This window comes from Cynoglossus semilaevis, chromosome 8 (genome assembly GCF_000523025.1).
Source record: "Cynoglossus semilaevis isolate Cse_v1.0 chromosome 8, Cse_v1.0, whole genome shotgun sequence".
NCBI classification, from domain to species: domain Eukaryota; kingdom Metazoa; phylum Chordata; class Actinopteri; order Pleuronectiformes; family Cynoglossidae; genus Cynoglossus; species Cynoglossus semilaevis.
This window is the reverse complement of record NC_024314.1, coordinates 12,797,913-12,820,466: the sequence shown is the minus strand read 5'-3', so window position 1 is coordinate 12,820,466 and position 22,554 is coordinate 12,797,913. Positions and strand designations below refer to the sequence as shown.

General features: G+C 43.3%; 4 protein-coding genes across 7 annotated transcripts; 2 read left to right on the top strand and 2 right to left on the bottom strand.

Annotated features, from left to right (window-relative positions):
• Positions 1-99: 99 nt before the first annotated feature.
• si:dkey-21c1.1 (protein FAM104A-like) lies at positions 100-2,106 on the top strand. The gene is made up of 3 exons (XM_008315154.3): positions 100-241; positions 602-710; positions 1,389-2,106. The coding sequence occupies exons 1-3, from the start codon at positions 225-227 to the stop codon at positions 1,653-1,655; spliced, it is 393 nt and encodes a 130-aa protein (XP_008313376.1). The 5' UTR covers positions 100-224; the 3' UTR covers positions 1,656-2,106.
• Positions 2,107-2,190: 84 nt separating this feature from the next.
• On the bottom strand, positions 2,191-7,325 carry tepsin (TEPSIN adaptor related protein complex 4 accessory protein). 2 transcript variants are annotated; one of them, XR_003050434.1, is made up of 14 exons: positions 7,256-7,325; positions 6,776-6,848; positions 6,346-6,437; positions 6,143-6,236; positions 5,995-6,062; positions 5,825-5,906; positions 5,603-5,674; positions 4,797-4,988; positions 4,519-4,705; positions 4,253-4,366; positions 4,089-4,167; positions 3,859-3,993; positions 3,015-3,663; positions 2,191-2,599 (listed from the first exon to the last, which is right to left on the bottom strand). XR_003050434.1 is itself a non-coding variant. In XM_025057966.1 (13 exons), exons 1-13 carry the CDS (start codon positions 7,292-7,294, stop codon positions 3,082-3,084), a joined length of 1,809 nt encoding a protein of 602 aa, XP_024913734.1. In that variant the 5' UTR covers positions 7,295-7,325; the 3' UTR covers positions 2,191-3,081. The 2 variants fall into 2 exon arrangements, 1 of the variants encoding a protein (XP_024913734.1); XM_025057966.1 differs by having other exon boundaries at positions 2,191-3,663.
• A 154-nt stretch (positions 7,326-7,479) lies between these two features.
• ndufaf8 (NADH:ubiquinone oxidoreductase complex assembly factor 8) lies at positions 7,480-8,426 on the top strand. Its single transcript, XM_017034315.2, has 3 exons — positions 7,480-7,815; positions 8,000-8,110; positions 8,188-8,426. The coding sequence occupies exons 1-3, from the start codon at positions 7,735-7,737 to the stop codon at positions 8,206-8,208; spliced, it is 213 nt and encodes a 70-aa protein (XP_016889804.1). The 5' UTR covers positions 7,480-7,734; the 3' UTR covers positions 8,209-8,426.
• On the bottom strand, positions 8,388-22,065 carry slc38a10 (solute carrier family 38 member 10). Of its 3 annotated transcripts, none has more exons than XM_017034304.2 (18): positions 21,722-22,065; positions 21,263-21,529; positions 20,846-20,963; positions 20,315-20,360; positions 19,992-20,085; positions 19,777-19,920; positions 18,513-18,637; positions 15,887-15,989; positions 15,536-15,718; positions 14,831-14,942; positions 14,381-14,487; positions 14,146-14,296; positions 13,677-13,850; positions 13,166-13,585; positions 12,992-13,078; positions 12,483-12,503; positions 11,851-11,991; positions 8,388-11,766 (listed from the first exon to the last, which is right to left on the bottom strand). In XM_017034304.2, the coding sequence occupies exons 2-18, from the start codon at positions 21,350-21,352 to the stop codon at positions 10,556-10,558; spliced, it is 3,327 nt and encodes a 1,108-aa protein (XP_016889793.1). In that variant the 5' UTR covers positions 21,353-21,529; positions 21,722-22,065; the 3' UTR covers positions 8,388-10,555. The 3 variants fall into 3 exon arrangements, with proteins under 3 accessions (XP_016889793.1, XP_016889794.1, XP_016889796.1); XM_017034305.2 differs by lacking the exon at positions 18,513-18,637 and adding an exon at positions 17,798-17,922 and having other exon boundaries at positions 21,722-22,064; XM_017034307.2 differs by lacking the exons at positions 12,483-12,503; positions 18,513-18,637 and adding an exon at positions 17,798-17,922 and having other exon boundaries at positions 21,722-22,061.
• Between the last annotated feature and the right edge of the window lie 489 nt (positions 22,066-22,554).

Below are 22,554 nucleotides of genomic sequence, written 5' to 3'. Positions count from 1 at the left end.
AGGAGAAGAAGCTGAAGCCGGAGAAACAACAGAACTACACCGGACTGGGGTCCTTGTCTTCAGCAGAGGTTTTTGTATTTATGCCGGCTGGAGCTTACTGACATCAAAGAAACCTGATGAGATAAGATGAGATGAAAGCAAGTTAATTGACTTTATTTAAAGAGATGATCTTGCACCTATAACACGCCAGACGCTGGAAATTTGTTTTTAGTCCTGCCAAAAAGATGCTGACTGACAACAGGTATTCAGTCTTGTATACTAATATTTGACAGTCTCTTTATTACATACATTATTGTAAATCACCATTGTATCAGTAAATTCTATCTTAAGCATGTTTTCCTAATCAATATATCAATTTGTTTTGTGTTTAAAGTCCATGTCCAAGTTATGTTAATCTATGTAATAGGAGTGCCACATGTCTGCTCATGTAACTGTGTGTGTGTGTGTGTGTTTCTATTTTTGGCCCCTCTTCGTTTTGATGATATACTGCACACATACTCTTTTTGTACTCCCCCTTCCTGTCACACCATTTTCACTTGTATGCCCATGGTTCTGTCCTTCATGCCTAACAAGCTTGCTTCATTTCCTCATCTGTTTAAAGGAAGCGTCGCCGTAGCTGTGACAGCGAGGAGGACCAGCAGCAGCTCAGTCCTCAGGCCAAAAGGTCAGGAGCCAGTCCCTGCCTGATTGTGTCAGACCTGGACTCAGAGGTGAGAAAGGCTTCCATACCGATTCTCCAAAGTCATCAGCTCTGTCCAAAGTTTAATGTGTGTAACATGTGTATTGTTGTCCATTTCCTCTAAATTCACAATATCTTCCAAGGACAAATGGGTGTTTATTTGTTTAGTACAGCCTGTGCTCCAAAGTCAAGTCAAGGACCTGCCATTAAGCAGGTTTTATATGACACCCATATTTATTATGGCCTGAAAGTTTTGTTCAATTTCTCATTATGCTATAAAACACCAATCTATAATTGGGTAATGTAAATAACTGTAGTTGCACAGGTATAAGACATATGCCCAGTTTTTAATGCCCTACCTAATTTACTTTAAGAAAGGCTAATTTAGAAACTTGTAGCAGCAACACATGGCAGGGCAGCCATGGTATCCATCTTCCTGTTCCTTTGATACCCTAACCTCCCAGTGTGTAACTGGAAAACCATTATGTCACCTGCAGTCTGTTAATATAATGCAGAGTCCACTGACATTTGTAGATACTGGAGCATCCTGACATCCTGCATATAAATGTGACTGCAGTCTGTGTGCACTGCACCAGTGTCAGTGGTTAAAAAAAAAACAAAAAAACCTGAATGTTTTATTTAAAGCTTCCACAGTCCACAGACCTCCACAGTCCACTATCTTACTGTCTGTTTGACTCTGTGTTTTCAGTCTTCCAGCAGTGACAGCTGTAATGGCATCAGCAGCCCAGAGTCCAGTACACTGGTCACCCCCAGACCCTGCATCCACAGCCAGAACAGTCACCGCATCGTCCACCACAACTCCCCAAGTCCGAACCCCGAAGTCTCTGCCAGCGCCGTGCAGCACCGTCTCCACGGCAACGACAGCAGCAGCACCTCCTACGACTACATTAACAGAGTCCTGAGGGAGGCGCACTTCAGCAGTTTGCAGTCTAGAGGACGACGAGGCTCTACATGACTCTGAAGATGCTGTGAAGACCAACAGACACAGAAGCTGCTCCTCAAAGTGACTGCCGAAGGTCACGTGGACTGTGTGTGTGTGTGAATGAAAGAGTGAGTGTGTACATGTGGGGAGGTTTACAGATTTTTGGGCAAAAAAAAAAGCCTCATCCCCACTTTGCCGTGTAACCATCCGTGACCATAACAAGCACATCCACGTCTCCACGGCCCAGCCACTGTGCAGTATTGATGTGTACATGTGATTGTGTGTGTGTACATGCGTGCATGTGTGTTTGTGCACGCACCCTGTGCACTTTACAGAGAGGTTATTGTTCTCTTTTACATGCGTGCATTTATGTGTGGACATTTTCATTGGTGCTAATCACAGAAAGAACAAGTGCTGGTGATCCAAAGTGCTTGGGGTAAAGAAACAAAAACTAATAAATAAAGTGAAGCACTTTAAACTAAAACCCTGCTTTTGTGTATTTTCAACTGAACTTAGATGAACTACATTAGTTCAGTCATTTTTTTCAAACATCAGCTGAAATGAGTAAATGTTATTTTCTATTTATTGACGTTTACATATTTTTTCATTACTATGATACTGTGGTTTCAAACATCAAATGTTTTCCAACACATTAGGTTTTTAATCCCAGACATGCACTCCTCAACAGTTCCTCTTAAGGAACTAAATAATTCTGAACTAAATGTAAACATTCACACTATATTTTAGCTTAGTAGCAAAAATAAGGAAGACAACATGTTCTTAGTTTTTCTACTTTGACAAAAAAAAAAGTTGTTACTGCTGTAGTGCAAAATCCAATGGAGGGATTTCCCCTCAGAGGTTTATAGTGTGTTAGGTTTGTTAGCTAAACCAAATCCTGAGGTAAAACAAAATCAGTTCTTACCTTCATTTCAAGTCACCTGCACATGTTTGATCTCAGCTTTAGATTCTGAGAAGATCTGCTATTTAAAGGAACGTACCAAGCAAAAAAAAGAAAACGTTTTTTGGAAAAGCAGGAGGATACATAGATTTGACAAATAGATGAATAGCATACCACACCTGAATGTCAGAATTGTTGCAGACCTGAAATGAAACCTGGTCCATTTGGGGTTGGACCATGTACAGTACAGTCAGGATTGTACTGTATATGGTCCATGAGGTCCAGGCCAACACTCACAAAGACAAACTAGAACTAAAAGGATGGTTCTGAACACTTGACCGCTAACCCTATACACTAGTCCTTGAAATCCAACTTTGTACCAATGAACCTCAAAGACATAAAGCAAGAAATGTTTCTGTAAACTCTACAGTCAAAACCTCACTGATCTCAGATCAGACTGATAATAAATAATAAGACTTGTTTTTAAAGGATACTGTTTATAACCTATGGTGACATCATTGTTTTGTTCTTGGACAACAGTTCCGGCTCCTAACTGTTGGGTCAGCATGTGAGGAAGGAGAAGGCGGAGACTGGCTGGATGTTTTCTGAACCAGAACTTGAAGCTGGGTTTTCACTGGGACTAAATGTGGTTGAATGTTCTGGACCGTCACTGTCCAGCACTGCACTTTCCTGTTTCAGGTCATGGTCTGTTGTACCTGTGATGTTTTGAGTCACTTCTCTGTCCAGTCTTCCTTTGGTCACCACCAGCTCCATTCCACTGAACAGAGATGGTCTGGAACCATAGTCCCTGTTGAGTTCTGGGTCTTCAGCAGCCTTAACGTCAGCAGTCCTGGCTGCAGAAAGTTTGACCTCATCACTGACGTTCACCAAGTCTCCTGCCTGGTCATTCAGGATCAGACCAGAACTGGGAGATTTATGATTTGGTATTTTGGTGCCATCTACAGGAGAGACATCTGATTGGCAATTGTTAAAGTAGGTTTCATGGGCAAAGTGAATTGGTACTGAAGAGTCTGAGGTTGATAAAGGACTCTGATTGGTTGATGACTGCTCGGTACTGTTGGCTGTTTCCTGTCTGGGCGAGTTCACAGATCCGCTCAGAAGGGCTTCAAACTGCAGCAAAATCTGTCAGGAAGAAAAGAAGGAAATAAAAAATATTCTCTACCTTTTTACTACAGCAACTCTGGAGTAGTACACAAAAATATCCAGGTCATTTTCCCCTTTTGTAGCACCATTCTTTATAAATGCTGAGCAGTCTAAGCTCCAAAGTACACGTGAGCATTGGACCAGTGACCCAGTTCTTCTTTTCCCTCCTCTTACCTTGGTGGCTTTGTTTGCCACTGGTCCTGGTGTGCCTTCTCTCAGCTGACCAAGTCTTTTCTGTATGGCTGCAAACATTTGCTCCAGAGAGAGGAGGTCAGACGTCATGAGGCATGAGATGGCACACAGAGCCCTCTTCAGGATATGAAGAAATGAAAACATACATTACAATGTCACAAAATAAAAGAAAAACGACACCCCATAGTAATCAGAAGAACTTTCATTTTTACCATCTTCACTGAGTTTGACGGATCCTGCAGCTTGTTGGAGAGCAGCTCCACAACAACCTCACAGTTCAGAGTGGAACACCTGACGAGTCAGAAAAGGAAAATAACATTTAAGATGTAGTGTTCATCACTTAGATAACAATGATGTTAAGATGTTGGTCACTAACTCTTTGATGAAGTGCTGGTTCTCTTCTCTGGAGAGGAAAACTCTGGAGCCTTCAGTCAGTCTGCTGATGAGCGCCATCTCCTGGACACAGTCCCCTAACTGCAAAGCTTCAACCCTGGTAGAAGGTAGATCAGGCACAGAGACCAGATTAAGTACTGCATCAGACACATATCTGATGTTTGTCAAACCGACTTCACTCTGGATGTCGACTGTTACGTCACTAAAGTGAGACAGACATCACAGCTGGACAGAACAGGTATCACCAACCTCTCTGAGAGGTCACCGCTGCTCTCTCTACTGCCCCCTGAGGCACTCCTGATGTCGGCTGACTTGCTGCCCAAAGAGGCTCTGCTGTCGGTCGTGATGTCCTGAGAGGAGTTATGAGAGGAGTTGTTGTAGCTGTCTGTCTCCTCCCAGCCTCCGCCTACCTGTCCTGGACAACGTCTGGTCCCTGCTGTGGAAAAGAGAAAAAAATAGTTCCTTCTACAGGACATCTCCCACATATGGGACTCACATTCAGTCCTTAATGTGGGTAAAGACCAAACCTTTTGATTTGCGAGCAGGAAGACTGTAGGCACACGCTGGCACAGCCACCTCGATAGGTGCAGGGGGCGCTGCAACGGCTCTGTAATGGTTATCGTGCAGACGGATGCCCTGGTGTTCGGTGGGTGGGAGGACAGCTGAGGCTACGACTTCTGCAGCTTTCTGGATTTTGTCCAGCAGAGAGTCGGTGCTTGCTGGGAGGTCAACATGGAAATGGTGGCGTTTCACTTCTTAAATGTCTTCAAATTAGAAAACGTGAGGGATTCACATAGAGATAATGCGTTCCTTAACCTCTTACTTTACCTTTACAAATGTATGCATATTTCTAATCCTTACCCTAGCAGGGATTCCCAAGGTATGTGCACGTGCCGCCACAAGATAAAAAAAAGTGACAGGATTTGGTGTGTTTTTTAAGTGGGATTTTTTTCACACAATAAAGAAATGTAAATAAACATTTCCTCTGTACAGTTTAGTCCAAAAGCTGACATTTAAAAAAAAATGCAGGCTATACAAACGCATATATATGTATGTGTGTTATTTGTGTGTTCTGGTCATTTGAGCACGCTCTGCCTTTATAAGAAAACTTGATGCTTTTATTTGAAGGTGTGGGGAACTGGGGGTGCCTCAATATAGAAGGAGGTGCGCAGCCAAAAAGGTTTGGAAGCTGCTGTCTTAACCCTGTCCCCAGGACTACCGGTAATTCTAATCCTAACTCCTAATTCTAATCCTAACTCCTAATTCTAATTCTAACTGCAAACTAAATCTTTAACCTCTACACACACACACTCACACACTCGTGTCCTCTCACCTGTTCCCTGTCTCCCTGGACTGTATCCAAAGCCCTGCATTCCTGACCTGTGGGAAGTTGCTGATCCCATACCTGGAGAGAAACAACACAAACATCCAAGGAGTTACATTAACATTCTAATGACCTTTATGATTAAATAGATGGTATTTTAGTAGATTTTAATTTAAACGTAATAGGATCTAAGCAGTGTCCTTATTAACATATTTATCGTGATGTGTTCACCTATGGAAGGAGGAGTCAAACTGGGTGGGGAAAAGACACTCCTGTTGGAGAGTGTGTCTGTGAAAAGCAGCCTGGCCACTTCCTACAAACAGAACCAGTCAACAAATCCATGGTGTTACTGCTTTTCTTACACAAGACAACACTACACGGCGACACAACATGTGTCTCACCTGTGCTGAGTTCCTCACTCTCTGGTACAAGGCTGTGCCATGGATGGGATCTGGAGGACCGCTGTGGACTAAACACACCGAGCACAGAGTTAAGGCAGCACTAGGGCCAGAGAAACGTTAGGAAAAAAGGAAAACACTGACGCCTGACCTGAGGCCTGCTGGATGAAGGTGGAGTTTCTTCTGAGTTCAATCAGGAAATAGTGTGAACCGTGGCTGCAGAGATGGACAAAGATCTTCAGAACCTACAGGGAATAGGAGGAGGAGGTTTCGAATGGGAGTTAATTTTAATGAAGGAAAGTTTCAGAGAACGCAAAAAAAATAAAGGAAAAAAAAACCCCCCACCAGACTGACCTTGAGTTTGACAAAACAGGATTCAACCTGCAGTCTCTCCAAAAGATACTCCAACAAACACTGGCCACAGCCTAAAGACTCATGGGAGATTTCTGGTTTTGATGATTAAGGAGTTGGTAGAAAAGTTGACCAGACGGTGGCAGTAATGTGACAAAAACTAAGGCAACTGCCATTAATAGTTTATAAGAGCCACTGCATCAAAGTCAAAGAAGAAAGGCCAAAGCAGAACAGTGATAAAGAACAAAAACAGAAAGAGGAGATATAAATGAAGCAAGGGAACGTAAAGAAAATGAAAAATCAACTGCCTTTTCAATGCCATACAAGTTACACACTTTTTGCTGATTTAAAAACATATGTGGTCACACATTATATAGGTAGCACTACAAGACCACCTGTAGAGCTATTGTCGCAACATTAGCCACCAGGATACTTCCAATCTCTTGGAAGAGGTAGCCAGGACAGGGGGTTTCATCATCTGCTGTGGCCTTCATCAGTGTGGGCACCTTCAGATGGAGGAAACAAAGATAAACAAACAACAGAAATCCAGACAAAAGCATCGAATTTTCCATAGTTTTTATCTTTTGTTTTTGTGTTGTTTTATGTTGACCATAACTGGTCTTTTTGACAGCAGTCAATAGAAAGTCACACATTTAAATAAGCACATTAACGTTACAGTTTTGTTTTCAGAAACAGTGTTGTTTGTGCGTATACATCTTGACACGTCTACTGTATAGCACCACTGTAAACACTATGATTCTGCCTGTTGTTAGCTGAGAGCTAGCTGCTAGCTCAGGTTAGAGTATCTAAACGTATTTGAACAACTGAATAAACACCGAGTTTAACTCTGTATGTTCAACTCTGGGTCTTTTATTTTCTCAGCTTAGACTTACTCCATCATCATAACACTTACTTTCTGTAGAAAAGCCAACCGCTCCATGAAGGTTGCCATGATTTAGCGATCCTACTCCTACTCCGCCACCTGTCAGCTCCTATGGGTTACTAGAAAAAGGCGGGGCTTACATTGACAGCCAGCGAACCAGCGAAAAGAAGAACCCCAACGTAATTACGTAGTCTTTGCGTTTGGCAAAATTAGCCAATCAAGTTCTGAAAGAGACTGGTTGGTCAAAACCTGATTGAAAGCGACATGAGCGAAGCAGATTGAAGAAGTCTCCTGACGACACATCCTTTCACGACACATTCCAATATGGCGTCGTCCGTGGATTACTCGCCAATGTTGTTTTGATTTTTCATGTGCTGATATGTCTCATTCAAGCCCCTCGTTCAACTTTAAACAGTATCACCTTTAATGTCTTCGGTGTCTAACTCGGTGAAATTTTTTCAGCGGACTTAACCGACCAAAGTGTCTTAGGGGACCGCAAGAACAGCACCATGTCTGGGTCAAATGTGTGGAGTCGCACCCGAGAAAAACTGAGGCTATTTCCCGAACTTTTTGCACAGTGTGCGGAAGAGGTGAGCAGCAGCACTGAGAGAAGACGTTTTAACTGAATGGAAATGGTTTTTAAAAACTACAGGTTTTAAACAGTAATTTTTCACATCTAATTAATTGATGTCACCCAAAAATCCTGATTCATTTATCAATGCACATAATTGCAAGTTTTAAATGATGTCTGATAATGACCTGTGTGTGACCCAGGGAGCAGTGTATGGGAAGTGTGTGACAGCTACCACCACAGGCAGACAGGAGTTGAAGAAGGATCTGTGTGCCAAAGAATTTGAGGCTCTAAAGAGCTGCTTTACAAATGCAGTAGGTGGCAAAACAATATCACATCACTGTCCTGCTGGGCTTTATAATCATAGCTTAATATCCTTCTTCCATTACAGGCCAAGAAAAGAGCCAAATAAGGAGGGCATCCTGGACTGTTGTAAAGAAACTTTAAGTCAGACCTCGACTCATAATAATACTCATTTGACATTACTTGTTAAATGTTCTTTCTGCTACTTTTCAAATGTGTCAGCTGTACCTGTAACATATGTGAATAAAAGGCTTTTTATTTTCACCCATATTAACAGACGGTAACAGCTTGATTGCAACAGATCTTTAATTTATTTTTTATGCACATGGAAAAATAGCCTTTGATACAAAGCAAGCAGGTCCAACCAGCTAAATGCTAAACACTACAGAACCCAGACAACATTTCCTTCCACTGTTGTCTTAAACAAATATACAAATATTTTGAATATATAAAAACACCTGTACTATTTACAATAGGCAATCATGTGCAAGAATGACATCGGAAAACAAAAACTGCCACTTTTGTTTTTTTTTCTTTTTCAACAAACAAAGCATTTACTGCAGCATCTGCATTGTAAGGCACTAGGGAATGAACTGAGGTGAGGATGGGATCAAAGGATCCAGATGGTCTGGATCCAGCTGCTCTATATGGTCCACAGTCTGTCGAAGAACAATTAAGGCATCTGTGTTTCTACCTTGTATATCCAGCACGAGGTTAAATAATTGACTTTTTCCATTTAAGGTCAAATTAGGTCCTAAAACCACTTTACACTAAATGTAGAATCAGAATGAACATGTGTGTCATCAAGACTGATGTACAGTTGTGTCCAGCGCAGCCTAAGGATTTGCAGTTTAAATAATGCTATTCTAAATCTCATAACAATACAATCAGTAAATACAGAAATATAAATGGAACACACAGAAACACATGTGGAAAAAAAAGGATGGACTTGTTTCAGTGAAAGTTCTGGATAGTTATCTGGTAAAAAATAACTGACAATTTGTTCAAGGTAATAAAAGTTAATAATAGACACCACTGGCAGCCTATGGTAGTTGTAAAATCATAACCCATAATTGAAGGATATAGGGTTCTAATCCTAGCCATGGCAGTGGTGTGTTTAGCTCCTGTGGATCAGTGGTGTTTCAAGGATGCAATTCAGAGAGTAATTTTGTTCAGACGTTTTTCAGAGTAGTGGAAAATAAAACAAATGTATGGAGAGATGGAAGTCAAGGATTTATGTGCTGAGAATTCCAACTGGCAACAAGAATTCTAGGAACAACCAAGTTTAGCTGTGTTAGTTTCAGTAAAAGCTCAGTGTGTGAGATGAGATGTTCACCAGGTCAGCAGAAGTCCAGATACAGCCTTTAAGTCCCAGCTGGGCCATAAAGTCCCTTCAGCAGAACCCAAGAACAACCTGGCTCAGCATCAGAGGTCGTCCTGAAAATGTCCAAAAAGACTGCAAAACTTCCTGCAGCCTTAAAGGTCTTCTAAAAATTCAACGTCCAGCAACCAAGAAATAGCCCAGCAAGAAACCAGCACAGTCTTTGCACAGGATTTGGACCGTTTCACAGAGTCCGAAAATGTAGGCCTGATCAGAGAGTGTCAGAGAGCAGCACAGAACCAACTGCACAGACAGAAGAAATAAAAGAGTTCTGAACAAACGGAGAACTTTGGGAACATGCTCAAAAGAAATATCAATGGTCTCTGATGTCATTTAATCTGTTGTTGTTCAAACATGTTCCCCGTATGTTCTGGTTGTTATCTGAAGGAAGTACTAACCCAAGAATGTAGAGTGCTGTAAGAGATTTACAATATTTACATCTCTGAGTCAATGACAAAAAAAACTATATTTTTCTTTTTCTTCTTTACAAAAATCATCACAAATACCAAAACAAACATCACAGACTAAATAAAATAAACCACATACAACGTGAACTTTTTTTTTTGATTTTTTGTGCAAATGTAACAAACACCTGTACCTGCATAGACTAATGTACAGCTGTCAAATAAATTCTGTGCCACTGAAGATAAATAAGTTAATATTAACAGACACTTTGTCTTTGGAGTACATTTTCAAAGTGCACAGTTTGTGAAAGGAGAAACTCTTTCTATTAAAAGCCTGTTTTCTCAACAGGAGCCACGAAACAGTTTCAGGAGTTTTGTGTGCTCCCATAGTAGAGATCTTGATTTTAAGTACCAGGAATGTCAGGGCTGCAGCTTGGAGTCTGGGAAACACCCTGAAGTGTTGGAAAAGTTTGGACTGGGGAGGACGTCCAGGCACTTTTGACAAGAATCCAGATAACATCTCCATGAATTCCAGTTAGGTCCAAATGAACTTAGACTTGGACTGTGAAGTGAAAAGGTGTCCTTTGTCCACCGAGGACAGGGGGAATGTAAGGCAGTACAACAACAGTATGATCAGGACGTCCTGCAGGGGGCGTTATTAAAGATCCACATTAGTTGACGTTCTGCTCCTCCGGGGCCTCTTTAATCTGCCGTGAATGTAACCTGGCCCCAGCCAACAGCTGCTGCTCCAGGGCAACGTGCAGGTCGGAACCCCCCAGCTCCAACAGTGGCTCCAGGCCATGGACCCCTCTGGACCCCCCCGTCTCCTCTGGGGCCCCACCAGCATCTCCAGCTACCACTGCTCTGCGTCTCCTCTTCAGATCCATCTCCCCCTGGTCCCTGACCTCCTCCTGGGAGCCCTGACCGGGAGCGTCTGCTTGGAGAGCACCGTTCTCCACGTCCTCTCTAGGGTCGGCGTCAGGAGCCACCTCCTCTTTGAGGTCTCGCCCTCCTTTCTTCAAAGCTTCTCCGTCTTCTCTCTCCACGTCGACGGCAGCTTTTTTGACCTCGACAGCTCGCTCCAGCCTGTCCCGCTCCTCCATCGCCTCCTTTTTCCTCTTCATTATCTCAATGACCTCATTGTCAACTTTGTGCACCTCCTGCTGGATCTTCTCCTCCATGGCTTTCTGCTGGGCCTCCTGTCTTTCTGCTTTCACCTTTTCTAGCTCCTGCTCTCTGGCCAGCATCTCCTGTTTCTCCCTCTCCAGACGCTCCTTCTCCACCCTGGCCTGCACCTCCTTCTCAATTCTTTCTTTCTCTGCTTTTTCCTTCTCCTCCCTCTCCAGACGCTCCTTCTCCACTCTGGCTGCAACTTCTTTCTCTATTCTTTCTCTCTCTGCTCGCTCCTTCTCTGCAGCCTTCTTCTCCTTCAACTCCTCCTCAATTTTTTGGTTTTCCAAATCCAGACTTTTGCCTTCGACCTTAGGTTGCCCCGCCTGACTGTCCACTGGTGTCTTCTTTCCCAGTGGAACTCCTCTGGCTCCCAGCTCATTCTGGACCGCAGCTTCTCCTTCAGCTGCCACAAGAGAATCCTCCTTGTAGGCCGCAGGAGCAGCTCCTTTAGGAACCTGCACCTTAGCTGCATTATCTCCCTCCTGAGCCTGAATCTTGGCTCCGACCACGTCACCCTGTTGAGCTCCAGCAGGTGGTGCTGCAACTCTGGCTGCTCCACCAACTTCAGCTCCAGCAGCTCCTGCTCCTGCCGCCTCCTGGGGCAGCTTCACGTCGAGGGCCAGTCCAGATTCTTTGGACTTTGATGCTCCACCCTCCATCACCTCCAAATGCTCCTGAAGTCCTTTTGCAGCCTCGCCCTCAGCAGCACCTGAGATGAAAGAGACAGAACATCTTCACTCTCAGTTTCTCCACCTGAGCTTGTCTTTCCATACAGACCGGGTCACATGCTCACCAGCCGGCTGTTTCTGGTGGATCTCCTTATGCTGCTCTTCAATGACAGCCAGCAGTTTTTCCTGCTGGTCCAGGAGTCTCTTCTGCTGCTCCTGCTGCTCCTTTATCACCTGCAGGAGCACAGCGTGGTCCAGCTGACCCTCTACATGGAGACAGAGACATCGGATTAAAAACAAGACATCAACTGGTATGAACTGGATCACAGGGCTCTTATTTTACTTTATCTTTATCACTTACTAATTTCTCTTTTGGAGATTTATTTAACCTAAGTAAGAAAACTTAACTGAAAAATATTTTTTTAATTAAAAAAAAAAAAATCTTTTATGTTTTTTTCTTTAATTTTCAAACTGTGACACTGACGTGTGAACCCTGGGATCCAACTCAAACCTGTAGGAGGAGGATGTTTGGTCCTGGACAGATGAAAACACCAACAAAATGGCACATAGGGGGCAGTAATGAACAGCTTTGGACACATAACAGTAACAGTGGATGAGATCTACACAGATGTGTTATCTATAGGACAAGAAAAAATGGAAATGCATCATTTAGTCCAAACTAAATTACCTTATAATCAATGAGTTTTCACTAAAGGATGGGACTAAACAGAGGGGGAAAGGCAGAGGGATTTCGTACCTGCAACCAACTTTTTTATCACTGTGACAGGAGTCCAGCAGAGACAGAAAAAAAGTAAGGGGGCAAAGAACAAGAAAATAAAGTGTGAGAGGGCAAACATAGACAACAGAAGAAGCAGAGGATTCAATCAGAAAGGCAACGAAGGAAACATCAGGTACAGCTGAGAACCAAAAGGAAGTCTTTAAACTTCACGTTCAAAGTGATTACAGTCAAATGTCACAAAAAAAAAAAAACAGGACGAGTAGAAACTAAGGCTAAAATAAGAAGCAGCAGAAACATAGGGAAAAAAACAAACCAGCCAATTAGAGACTAAAAACAGAAAATAGCTGTTGACGACATCTGTTGTCTGTAGTAAAGAAAACAAGCTAAATAAAATATTCCTTCGTGTTCCTGTACTTCAAAATCTCAAACTGAAATCATATGAATAATCATCCGTCAACAGTGTTTTACAGCTAATTAACTGATGACTCTCCTGCAGGGATTCTCTGAAGGACCGCTTTCTTCTCTACCCTCCATCTTTTCATCTCCAGTGTCGTTGCTGTCTGCAGCTGGAGCGCCCTCTGCTGCGGGCCGATGTTCTCCATCAGGCAGCTGAGCTGAAGAATCACCCAAAAACACAGGTGTTTGAATAATTCATCATTTTTCTGACAACCCCCCCCCACAGTCAGATCACGGAGACAAACCTTCACGTTTCACTGCAGCTTCTGGAGCTTTGCCTTCGTCCACTTTCCCCACCACCACCACCGGGTTCTCCACCACTGCAGCCTTCACAGCATCCAACTTCTCCACCTGCTCCACCACAGGGACCTCGTCCTGCTTCTTTGCTGCTTTGTTCTCCACTATCTCATTGGACAGGACTTCGCCTCCCCCCAGATCTACTTCCTGTTTCCTAACAACAGCCTCTGCCTGTCGTTCTGCTTCCACCTTGTTGTCTTCTTCCTCCACTGACTTTGCAGCTGCCTCTACGCCCACTTCTCCATCTCTACTGGCTGCACCGTCTGCACCAACAGCTTTTTCATCCTCTTTCCTGGTGTCTATTTTGACGGCGTCGTGAGGGATTGGCGGTTCGTGGCGGTGAGCCTCTCCTTCTGGCAACGCCATGCCTGAGAAAAGAGAGAAAACTATCTGACACCATTCATTTCATCACTATTTACAGAAGGGAACCGACACTGGTCTCTGTCCACTTTGTCTTACCAGCATCAGGACGGTCCAACTGCACCTCCTCCTCCTCCTTCTTCTCCTCAGCTTCGTCCACTGGTCCTTTAATCTGCGGAGGCTCCGGCTGTTTCCTCTCCACAGGTTGAGCCACATCCACAGCTAGGAAATCTGGTTTTGCTATTTCAGCAGCTTTTTTGTTGAGGACATTTTCTACATGGCAAAAAAAATTAAAATAATAATAATAATTCGGATTCTCACAAATCAGTGTCAAGAGAATATAGACTGCAGACGGGGATATTTATCAGCCAATTCAAATTGAAAAGAGTCTTCAGTTCATACACTGCAAGCCCACCAGAGGGCAGCAAACACTACAAATATCAAGTTGGAAACTGGTGAGAGTTGAATGATCACAGTAAGTTACAAACGGAAAACCGACATCAGTGAAGGGGCTGATGAGTAATGAGTCAATAAATCCTGGAGGAACTAAACAGTAGAAATATTTTACCGTGCAGATCATGAGAGTCTGGCAGCAGAGGGCCACTCAGGCCAGAGGCTGCAGATGGAGATTGGACTTTGGTGGCAGAACTGCTGGCGGAGATGGACAGGGTGGTGAAGGTGCTGATCAGCAGGATGCCCAGACCCACCCACAGGACCAGCTGCAGGACACAGGACACACATATCAGCCTCACTTTCTATGGACACTGATTTATCAGAGAATGTTCTGGGTCTGTCTGGGTCACCTGAGCTATGATGCTGTTCTTCTGGATCTTTCCAAAGATGAGAGCGGGGCAGATGAAGCAGATGAGGCTGCCCATGGTCGCTCCAGTCAGACCCAGGATGGTTTCAACTGAAATGAGAGCAGTCCAGGAAGAAGAAGACAGGGATCAACATGTGGTTCACAGGAGAGAGAGAGAGAGAGAGAGAGGGGGAGGTTTCAGAACAGTAGCTGCAGCATCATTGTTGTCTCCCCTCTAGGGGAAGATAAAACGTTTGCTCTGTGATTTAAGGAGTGTGTCAGAGTGTGACACTCACTGCCTCATAAAGTCACTTTCACACTTGTCGTTTAAAGATCATCACCTTCTCCTCACCCACAGAAATGCCACACATGCACCTTGTAACCCAGCAGAGTCTCTCTCTCTCTCTCACTCACACACAAACACACACACACACACACACACAGAGACAAATACCATTGGGAATGAGAATGCCTCCCAGCATGGTTCCAAACACAATGCAGAGGGTGATAATCTTGAAGCGTAGAGGAGGCATGTATCCCCCCGCAGCAAATGTCCCGTCCTTCTGCTGTGAGCATGGAAACACACAAAAAAATTAGACAGAAAACGAAAGCAAAAAAGTGTTTAAAAAATCAAGTCAAGGCTGTAACTAATATTACAGGCTTCACTTGATTCACAGCTTGGTTGCAGTTGATTTTTCCAGGGTGTTTTTCACCATACAGAACGCACGCACACACACGGCACATCTTGAACCGTTGACTGAACAACTTTGTTAAACTGCTACTAAAGGTGCTGTGGAGACTACAGTACAAATAAATAACAACGTAATAATTCCAAAAATGATTGTTTGTGGTAGAAATGAATCTAAATTAAAAAAGAAACAGTAAATGTCACAGACTTATTTTTTCATGACCTGCTCGAGGTCAAACAGGATGACACCGTGAACACCCAACACAGAGACCTGTTTGTGCCTCAGTAGAACTGTAGACCATAGAACACACACCTGTCTGCTGTTCACACTGGAACAATGACACGTTCACTAATAAATACATCAAACTTTTTTTCTGTTTTTTTTTACACATCAAACACACTCTTAAAGTTCACTTCCAAGATATTTCAAAGCTAACTCTTAGCTACATTGATGAGCAGGTGTAAACTCACCTGCTGCTCAAACACCATGGTGTTGATGGCCTGTCGACAGGGCAGGATCATCATGGGGAATCCCACAGCCACCGACATCATGAAGCCCACGCGGATCATCTCCGTCACCGGGTTGGAGGGGAAGTTCATGAGCACGTTTCCTGCGATGTTCTCAGTGAAGCTGACGTAGCCGAAGAAGCCCACCTTCATTGATGGACAAACGAGAAGGACAAAAAAAAAAGAGATTTTTTTTGTTAATGAAGTAAAACTGCAAATTCAACTAACACATGGACACATGGCAGTGTCACAGGACAACACGGACAGAGACACGTGGTCACATGACTGGTGATGGTGTCGCCACCGTACACTCACAGTGATGTAGAAGATGGTGACCACATTGAGGGAGGAAGTGAAGATGGTGCTCATGCGTTTGACTGACGGCTCGTCCAGACTGTCGTAGGTGGGCAGCACCTGACTGTGAGAGACAAGCAGCCCCGCCCCCACCCAGAATAATAACACACATGCTCTGCAGCTGCACGGTGAACAACAACCACAACAACAACAACAACAACAACTACCACACACTGCTACAGTCGTCACATTCATGTGTTGTCTTTTTGTATTTTGTTTGTTTTGTTTGTATTTTTGACATGTTTTTCTTTAAAACCATCTTAAGAAATATTTCTGTGAAGAGTTTCACCTGTTTGTCAATAAAGTCACGACAATTTCTGTGACTAAGAAGTGGACTTTTACAAATGAATGCGACACACACATGGATGCAACGATTTCTCGCATGTCAATCATAATCATCACACTCCAAAAAATCATGTATGAAATAATTCATTATTATTATTAGAATTTTTTTAATCAGAGATGGGTCAGAAGGAAGTGATGTCATGGCAGCGGTGATAAAATAGTAGAGGACTATTAAAATTCAACCCAGTGTAGCTGAGTGTGGGACCAAGCTAACGGACATGATCAGGGGATGGAGAGAACAGAGAAGGTGAGTTGAGGTGGGACAAGTCTGTGAGTTTCTCTCCTCCAAAGGTTTGGCAACAACCGACCCATGAACCTGTGACTGTGAAGACCTGACATCACCACCAGGAGCTGGAGTAAGAGACGGAACAACGGAGAACTTTACTTTCTCTCCTCACGTTCTGTCTTTACCTTCTTCCTTTCATTCTTCTTTTTTTTTTTAAAGACTAAACTCTGCCCCCTGGTGCTTCCTCTTAGAATTAGTTTAATCCTCTCTGAGCCAAGGTGAAATAAACACTGGTTTGATGGCCGTCCACTGGTCCAGTGAACAAGGACAGTGTGTTCCTGTCTGCTGTAATGTGGTCCTTCAACAGTGGAAGAGTGTGTGTGTGTGTGTGTTGTGGGTAATATGGTTAGCCCTGGTTGACAGAAGCCTCTCACAGGGACCTTTTCAGTGGCACAAGTTTCTCTTTTGCCCCTCCATTATGAGCTAACTGCTGCTCGCTAATTCAAGTCCTCAGCCAACCATCCCCCCCCTTCTCCTTCCTCTCATCCTCCTTTCTTCTCCTCCTTCCCTCCCTCCTCTCTTGTCTGGTCATCATGGTGATGGTAAGTAATGTTTTAACTGAAAGTAAACACATTTCCTGAATGTCATAAAAATCCAAATGTGCTGAGAGCCTGTTTAATCAGTCCATGTGGCTACAACCAGCTAGCATCTGCATCATGGACGCCATCCAACGAGTTGATTAGAGTGGTTTGGATGAAGCGGTGCCGAGATCGACTCGTCAGGCCTGAGCCTGGGCCAAGAAATCACTCAGCAGATGCAGCACAAACACATTAACGCAGACACTTTGGTCTTTGTTCAGTGAACACTGCTACAATAATCTGACCCAGATTAGACTCATCACAGGGTCTGACCTCACCCTTCCTCACCCTCTTCTGCAGTCATCAATAAACAAACCTGGATTATCCCTCCTTTACCATCACCAGCACATCATCAAACAAGCAGCAATGTTTTTAAACACTCACTTATTGTTAACCACAATTTCAGTGAGTTTTTTGCTGGTGACCGCAGCCCAAACCCTCCACTGTGCCCACCAGGGAGGATACAAGAGAACGTGTACTGACTGGTGACATGTGACCAGATTCCACTTGCAGGAATTACAATGTAGAAAAGAATTCACACATTTCTCATGTCTGTGATTCTGAGTTAATTTGCAATTAGATTTATGTTTTTTGTGATTTGATTTGTCTTTACAGTAGAGGAGGAAGAGGAGGAGGAGGAGGTAGAGGGGTGACAGTACTTACGACTGACAGGCGAAGGCCAGCCCACAGATGGGGAGACAGCGACACACACCCTCCAAACGCACCACAGTGACCTGCTCCAGCCACAGGCCGCTGAGCAGCCCATGTTTGAAGGAGGACAGCACCATCTGAGGGGGGAAGGAGGGAGGAGGGGGAGGTTGGTGGGTTACAGCCCGAACCAAATGGGAGACAAGAGAGAATGCGGAGGAGGGAGGAAAGGAGGAATGGAGGAAGAGGAGGGGGCACCAACGCTGACACTCAGGGGGCAAAGAAAAAAAAAACAGAAAAAGAAAACTGCTGGAAGAAAATGAGTCACGAAGGAGGTGGAGACAAGAGAAAGAGTGGGTCTGAAAATGAAAGTGTTGCTCCTACATCTAGCTCCTTGAATTTCCCTGCACCTCCAGTCTGACAGCGCCCAGACCCAGGACGACCAGCCTGGGTCTGGAGCGCAGCCCAAGTTAAAAACGTGCACCTCCTCTACACTACCACCACTGCCACCAAACCTACACACACACACACAACAGCTCAGACCAAGCCCAAATCAGAGGAAAGGAGTGAGGATGATGGGTAATAAAAATCATGGTGAAGAGTGAGTTGGAGTTCAGGACGGTGACGCTTCCTGGAACACACCTGTCCACTGCCCTGTCAGTCAGAGGATGGGCGAGGGTTTGGGGGAGGGGGTTACCTTTTCTTGTGGGGTTTGCTTTGCTTTACTTACGGGTGACAGCAGAAGGTTGTGGCGATTATGGGCAGGCACTGAATGACGCCCCTGAGGCGCCACAGGTGAACATGCTCCATCCAGGAGCCAGAGATTATGCCGTAGCGCACGGACGACAACACTATCTACATCAGCAGCATCAGCAGCAGCAGGAGCAGGAGCAGGAGCAGCAGCAGGACGAGAGAGTAGAGGAAAGGAGAGGACGGGGATGGTGGTAAAAGGGGGGGTGAGGAGAGGAAACGGTGGTGCAATTAAGCAGCAAAGAAGGGAAGGAAGGAAGGAAGGAAGGAGATACATCAGTGTTATAAGGTCAGGGGTCTGGACTGGGCCAGGCTGAACCGGGCCGACACACACACACACACACACAGGCTACAAGAACTAAACACTTCATCAAACACACTGTTTGATGTGTGTGGAAGCAGAACTGGAGGTTAGAACACCATCACACACTCTGTGTGTGTGTGTGTGTTTACATGTGAGAGCAAATGGGCTGAAAACACATGAGGCAGAACTGAGTTTCCTAAAACAAATAATCAGTGAAAAAAAAGGAGAAACTTTACCAAACAGACCAGGACTTCTGCAGAGTTCAGTGTCGTGTTCAGTCTAACACAACTTTTTAAAAATAATTTCTTTGTATTTTGTAGAGAAAATACATTTGTTTTGGCCTAAATGACTCTTCTGCTGGATGTGATTCAGTAAAAATTTGCTCTAAAAAACAAACAAGAGCAAGATGACGTTGGTGAAAATAAAAAAGACTTAACACATTTAAATAAATAATAATGAACACATTCAGAAAATTAATAGATTTCATTCAGTTTTAGCCAACTATAAAAGAGCAGCTCAGTCTCTTTGTCTCTTCACTATATTAGGAAATAAAAATAAAAATTGGAGCTGATTTTAGACTAAACTCCTGAATGGGCACGAAGTAACATATTTTTAAAAAGTGAATAAAAAACAAAAAAAAACAAACACAATGAGCGATTAAATAATTATTATTATTAGACTTATAAAGTCTTCAACAAGTGTTTTTAACAGGGCTTTCCACACCACCGTTTTAATCCCATGAATTAATTTGTGAAGACTAATCTGATTCATCTTTTCACACTGACTTCTGTTTTATTAAATTGGATTCAGACTGAACTTTTAACACAGATGAAAACATCTGAAAATGTCTCTTTTTATTTGACATGATGCACTTCAGCCTGTAGGTGGAGACAAAGTAAATCTTGTGGTGCAGCCCTGGATGACGGAGGGCACTGCTCACCGTGAACATGAAGAAGGTGTAGAACATGAGTGCCATGGCGGAGAAGGACTGGAGGGAGGACATCATGTTCCTCTGCAGACTCAGAGGCAGAACGATGAAGAGGGAGACGGCGATCAGCAGCACCACACGGAAACTGAAGGTCACCTGTGGACGTCATGACATGAAAATAAGACTGTGTCGTGTTTAATGTGTCGGAATATGAACAGAAAACAAACCTTCAGTCCCAACAGCGTAGCAAAAAAGTTTGAGCCCAAATCTGCGATGACCACATAGAAGGCAATACAGGTGCCCAACATCAGGCCAATCATACTGCAGGGATACAGAGAGAGAGAGAGAGAGAGAGAGAGAGAGACACGTACTAGCTATTAAATTTACTTATATTTAAGTCCAATACTATGTGGACAGTGGTGGTAAAAGTCCAGTTGAACCTGCTCACATACATTTGTTAGTCAAACTCAAACATTCAAAGATGTTCAATGTTTATTTTGACAGAGGAAGTATTTCCGTGTTCCTCAAACTCATCAATATTGACACTTACCTCAATTCCACCAGTGCTTTCCCCGGTTTCCCATAAGCATGAAAAGCTGCAGAGAAGAGAAAGACGTCAGTGTGAACAACATGGAAGTGAACAGGTGTCGTCGCTGCACAAAAACAAAAACGTGACTCTGCTGATGAAATCAAACTGGAACCAGTTCAGTTTATCCAGCGCCTCTGTGTGAACGGTCCAGATGCCATGGAGACGGTCAGGTGATTCAAGTTCATGTTTCTGTAGCTGACACACGTGTCAGTAACTGTTATGACTGCAGACCACCAACAGTTCCCTCTGTTTTACTGTTAGCAAGAAAGCCAAACAGGACCTCCAGAACCAAAAAGACTTTGTTTTACATTTTTAAAGTAACACTTCCAACATATGGAAGTCACACAGTAATATAAACATGGGGAAAGCAGAATAGTTCAATAATACCATATATATATATGTATATATATATATACATATATATATATATATGCAGTAGATATACTGTTGGGAAATATTTACTTTTTAAATATTTACTGGGAATTAACTCACCCAGTCCAGCGTACGTCCTTCTCTTGGTGTGACTGGCCGTGTGGACCAGGAACATACAGGACTTGTGTGTCATCCAGGAGCAGAAGAACAACAGTAACGTTCCCAGAATGATCCCACACTGTGAGGGCAGAGAGGTCCCACTCAGCAACCACAAAGACATTCACACTTCTGGTGTCTGACACTTTATGTCCTTTACTTATGTCACTAACATTAACAGAATCAAAGTTAACTGTACAGTGTTACAGTAGATTATTTTGAGATTTCTGACTCTGTAAGCAGCGGTGTCTCCTTTGTGACGCGGGACTCCATTACTGTCCCCACAGGACTCTGCTTTAGTCCTAATTAAGGACTAGTTTTTCCTTGGGAGGGGATTTGAGGCAGCACCAGCCCGTACCCACGAATGGAGAGGACACTCACCTGTTTGAAGCAGAAGGGCATGGTGAGCACACTGACGCCCACGATACTGTTCACCACGTTCATGATGAGTCCGGAGTTCGACGCCGTCATTTTGAACAGATATTAATTACTAACTTAAACCAAATTTGTTTGCAGTGGAGTGGAACTAAGTCCGTCCAATATCTAGTCCTGAGCTGTGACAGCAGTGGGACCAGGAGCCCGGACTTCAGCTAAAATCCGGGTGAGTGTGTTTTCTTTCCTGACTCCGTGGATCAGTGACGTGGCGCTCTGGAGGGCAACAGAAAAAAACTAATCGATATTTTCATTATGACTTAATTCAATCCATGTGTAATCACTAGTCTAATGCCAGCAAATACGGTAACATAAAACACAACAAACCAACGTTAAATTCATGTAATTAAGTCTTTTAACCAGAAGCTAAAATGCTAAGTGTGAACTCCAGTTTCGTCCATCAGTTACCTCCTTTCTCTGCGCCACCGTCTCTGTCTCCTATTACGTTATCATCAGTGAGTTCTTCTTCATAAAAGCTGTGAGTTTGCTTTATCTCCCGGTCGATTGAAACCTTCGGATGCAATAAACGCACGATTCAGGATATCAGAAATAAATCAGATCTAAGGATAACTGTTTTCTTCTGAACGCGTATCCAGGAAGTGAAGGTTAGAGTCGAGGAAGTTTTAGAAGACGGAACAGACCGCAGGGACTAACAGTGTTGAAATACTTTGGCTCCCACTAGCGGTCATGTATTGATACTGCGGTTCAATCAACCTTTGCTTATTAAAACGTGTCTTTTCCCTCATATACTCCCTGAACATTTCCATAAATTTTAAAGTGTTTATTTTATTTATATTGTTAAAAATATGCATTATCTCACACCTTTTCATTTAAGGTCAATTTTACCCGTTAGGTCAGATAATCTTAAGTGCAATATAAACATATTTATCATTTTATATTTATTTTCTATTAGAATTAATGGTTTTACATTTATGAGATGCTTTTATCTAAAGCAAAGAACCACATGCTTTTTTTTAACTTTTTAGACCCTATGTATTTCTCACACCTATGAAATTATGAATATAACCATATAATCGAGTCAAAAACACCAAATAAAACACTAAGAATAAAAACAATATGATGAAAACAAGGAAACATGTAGAGTAACATAGTTAATGTAGAAAATAATCACCAAAACTTAAGACCCAAACATTCAAGGGGTACTTTCCCTGTAGCCCACAGTCTATGTGGACTGTCCTGGTCTCACCACAGACTCTGATGACGGTTAAATGGTTTGAATC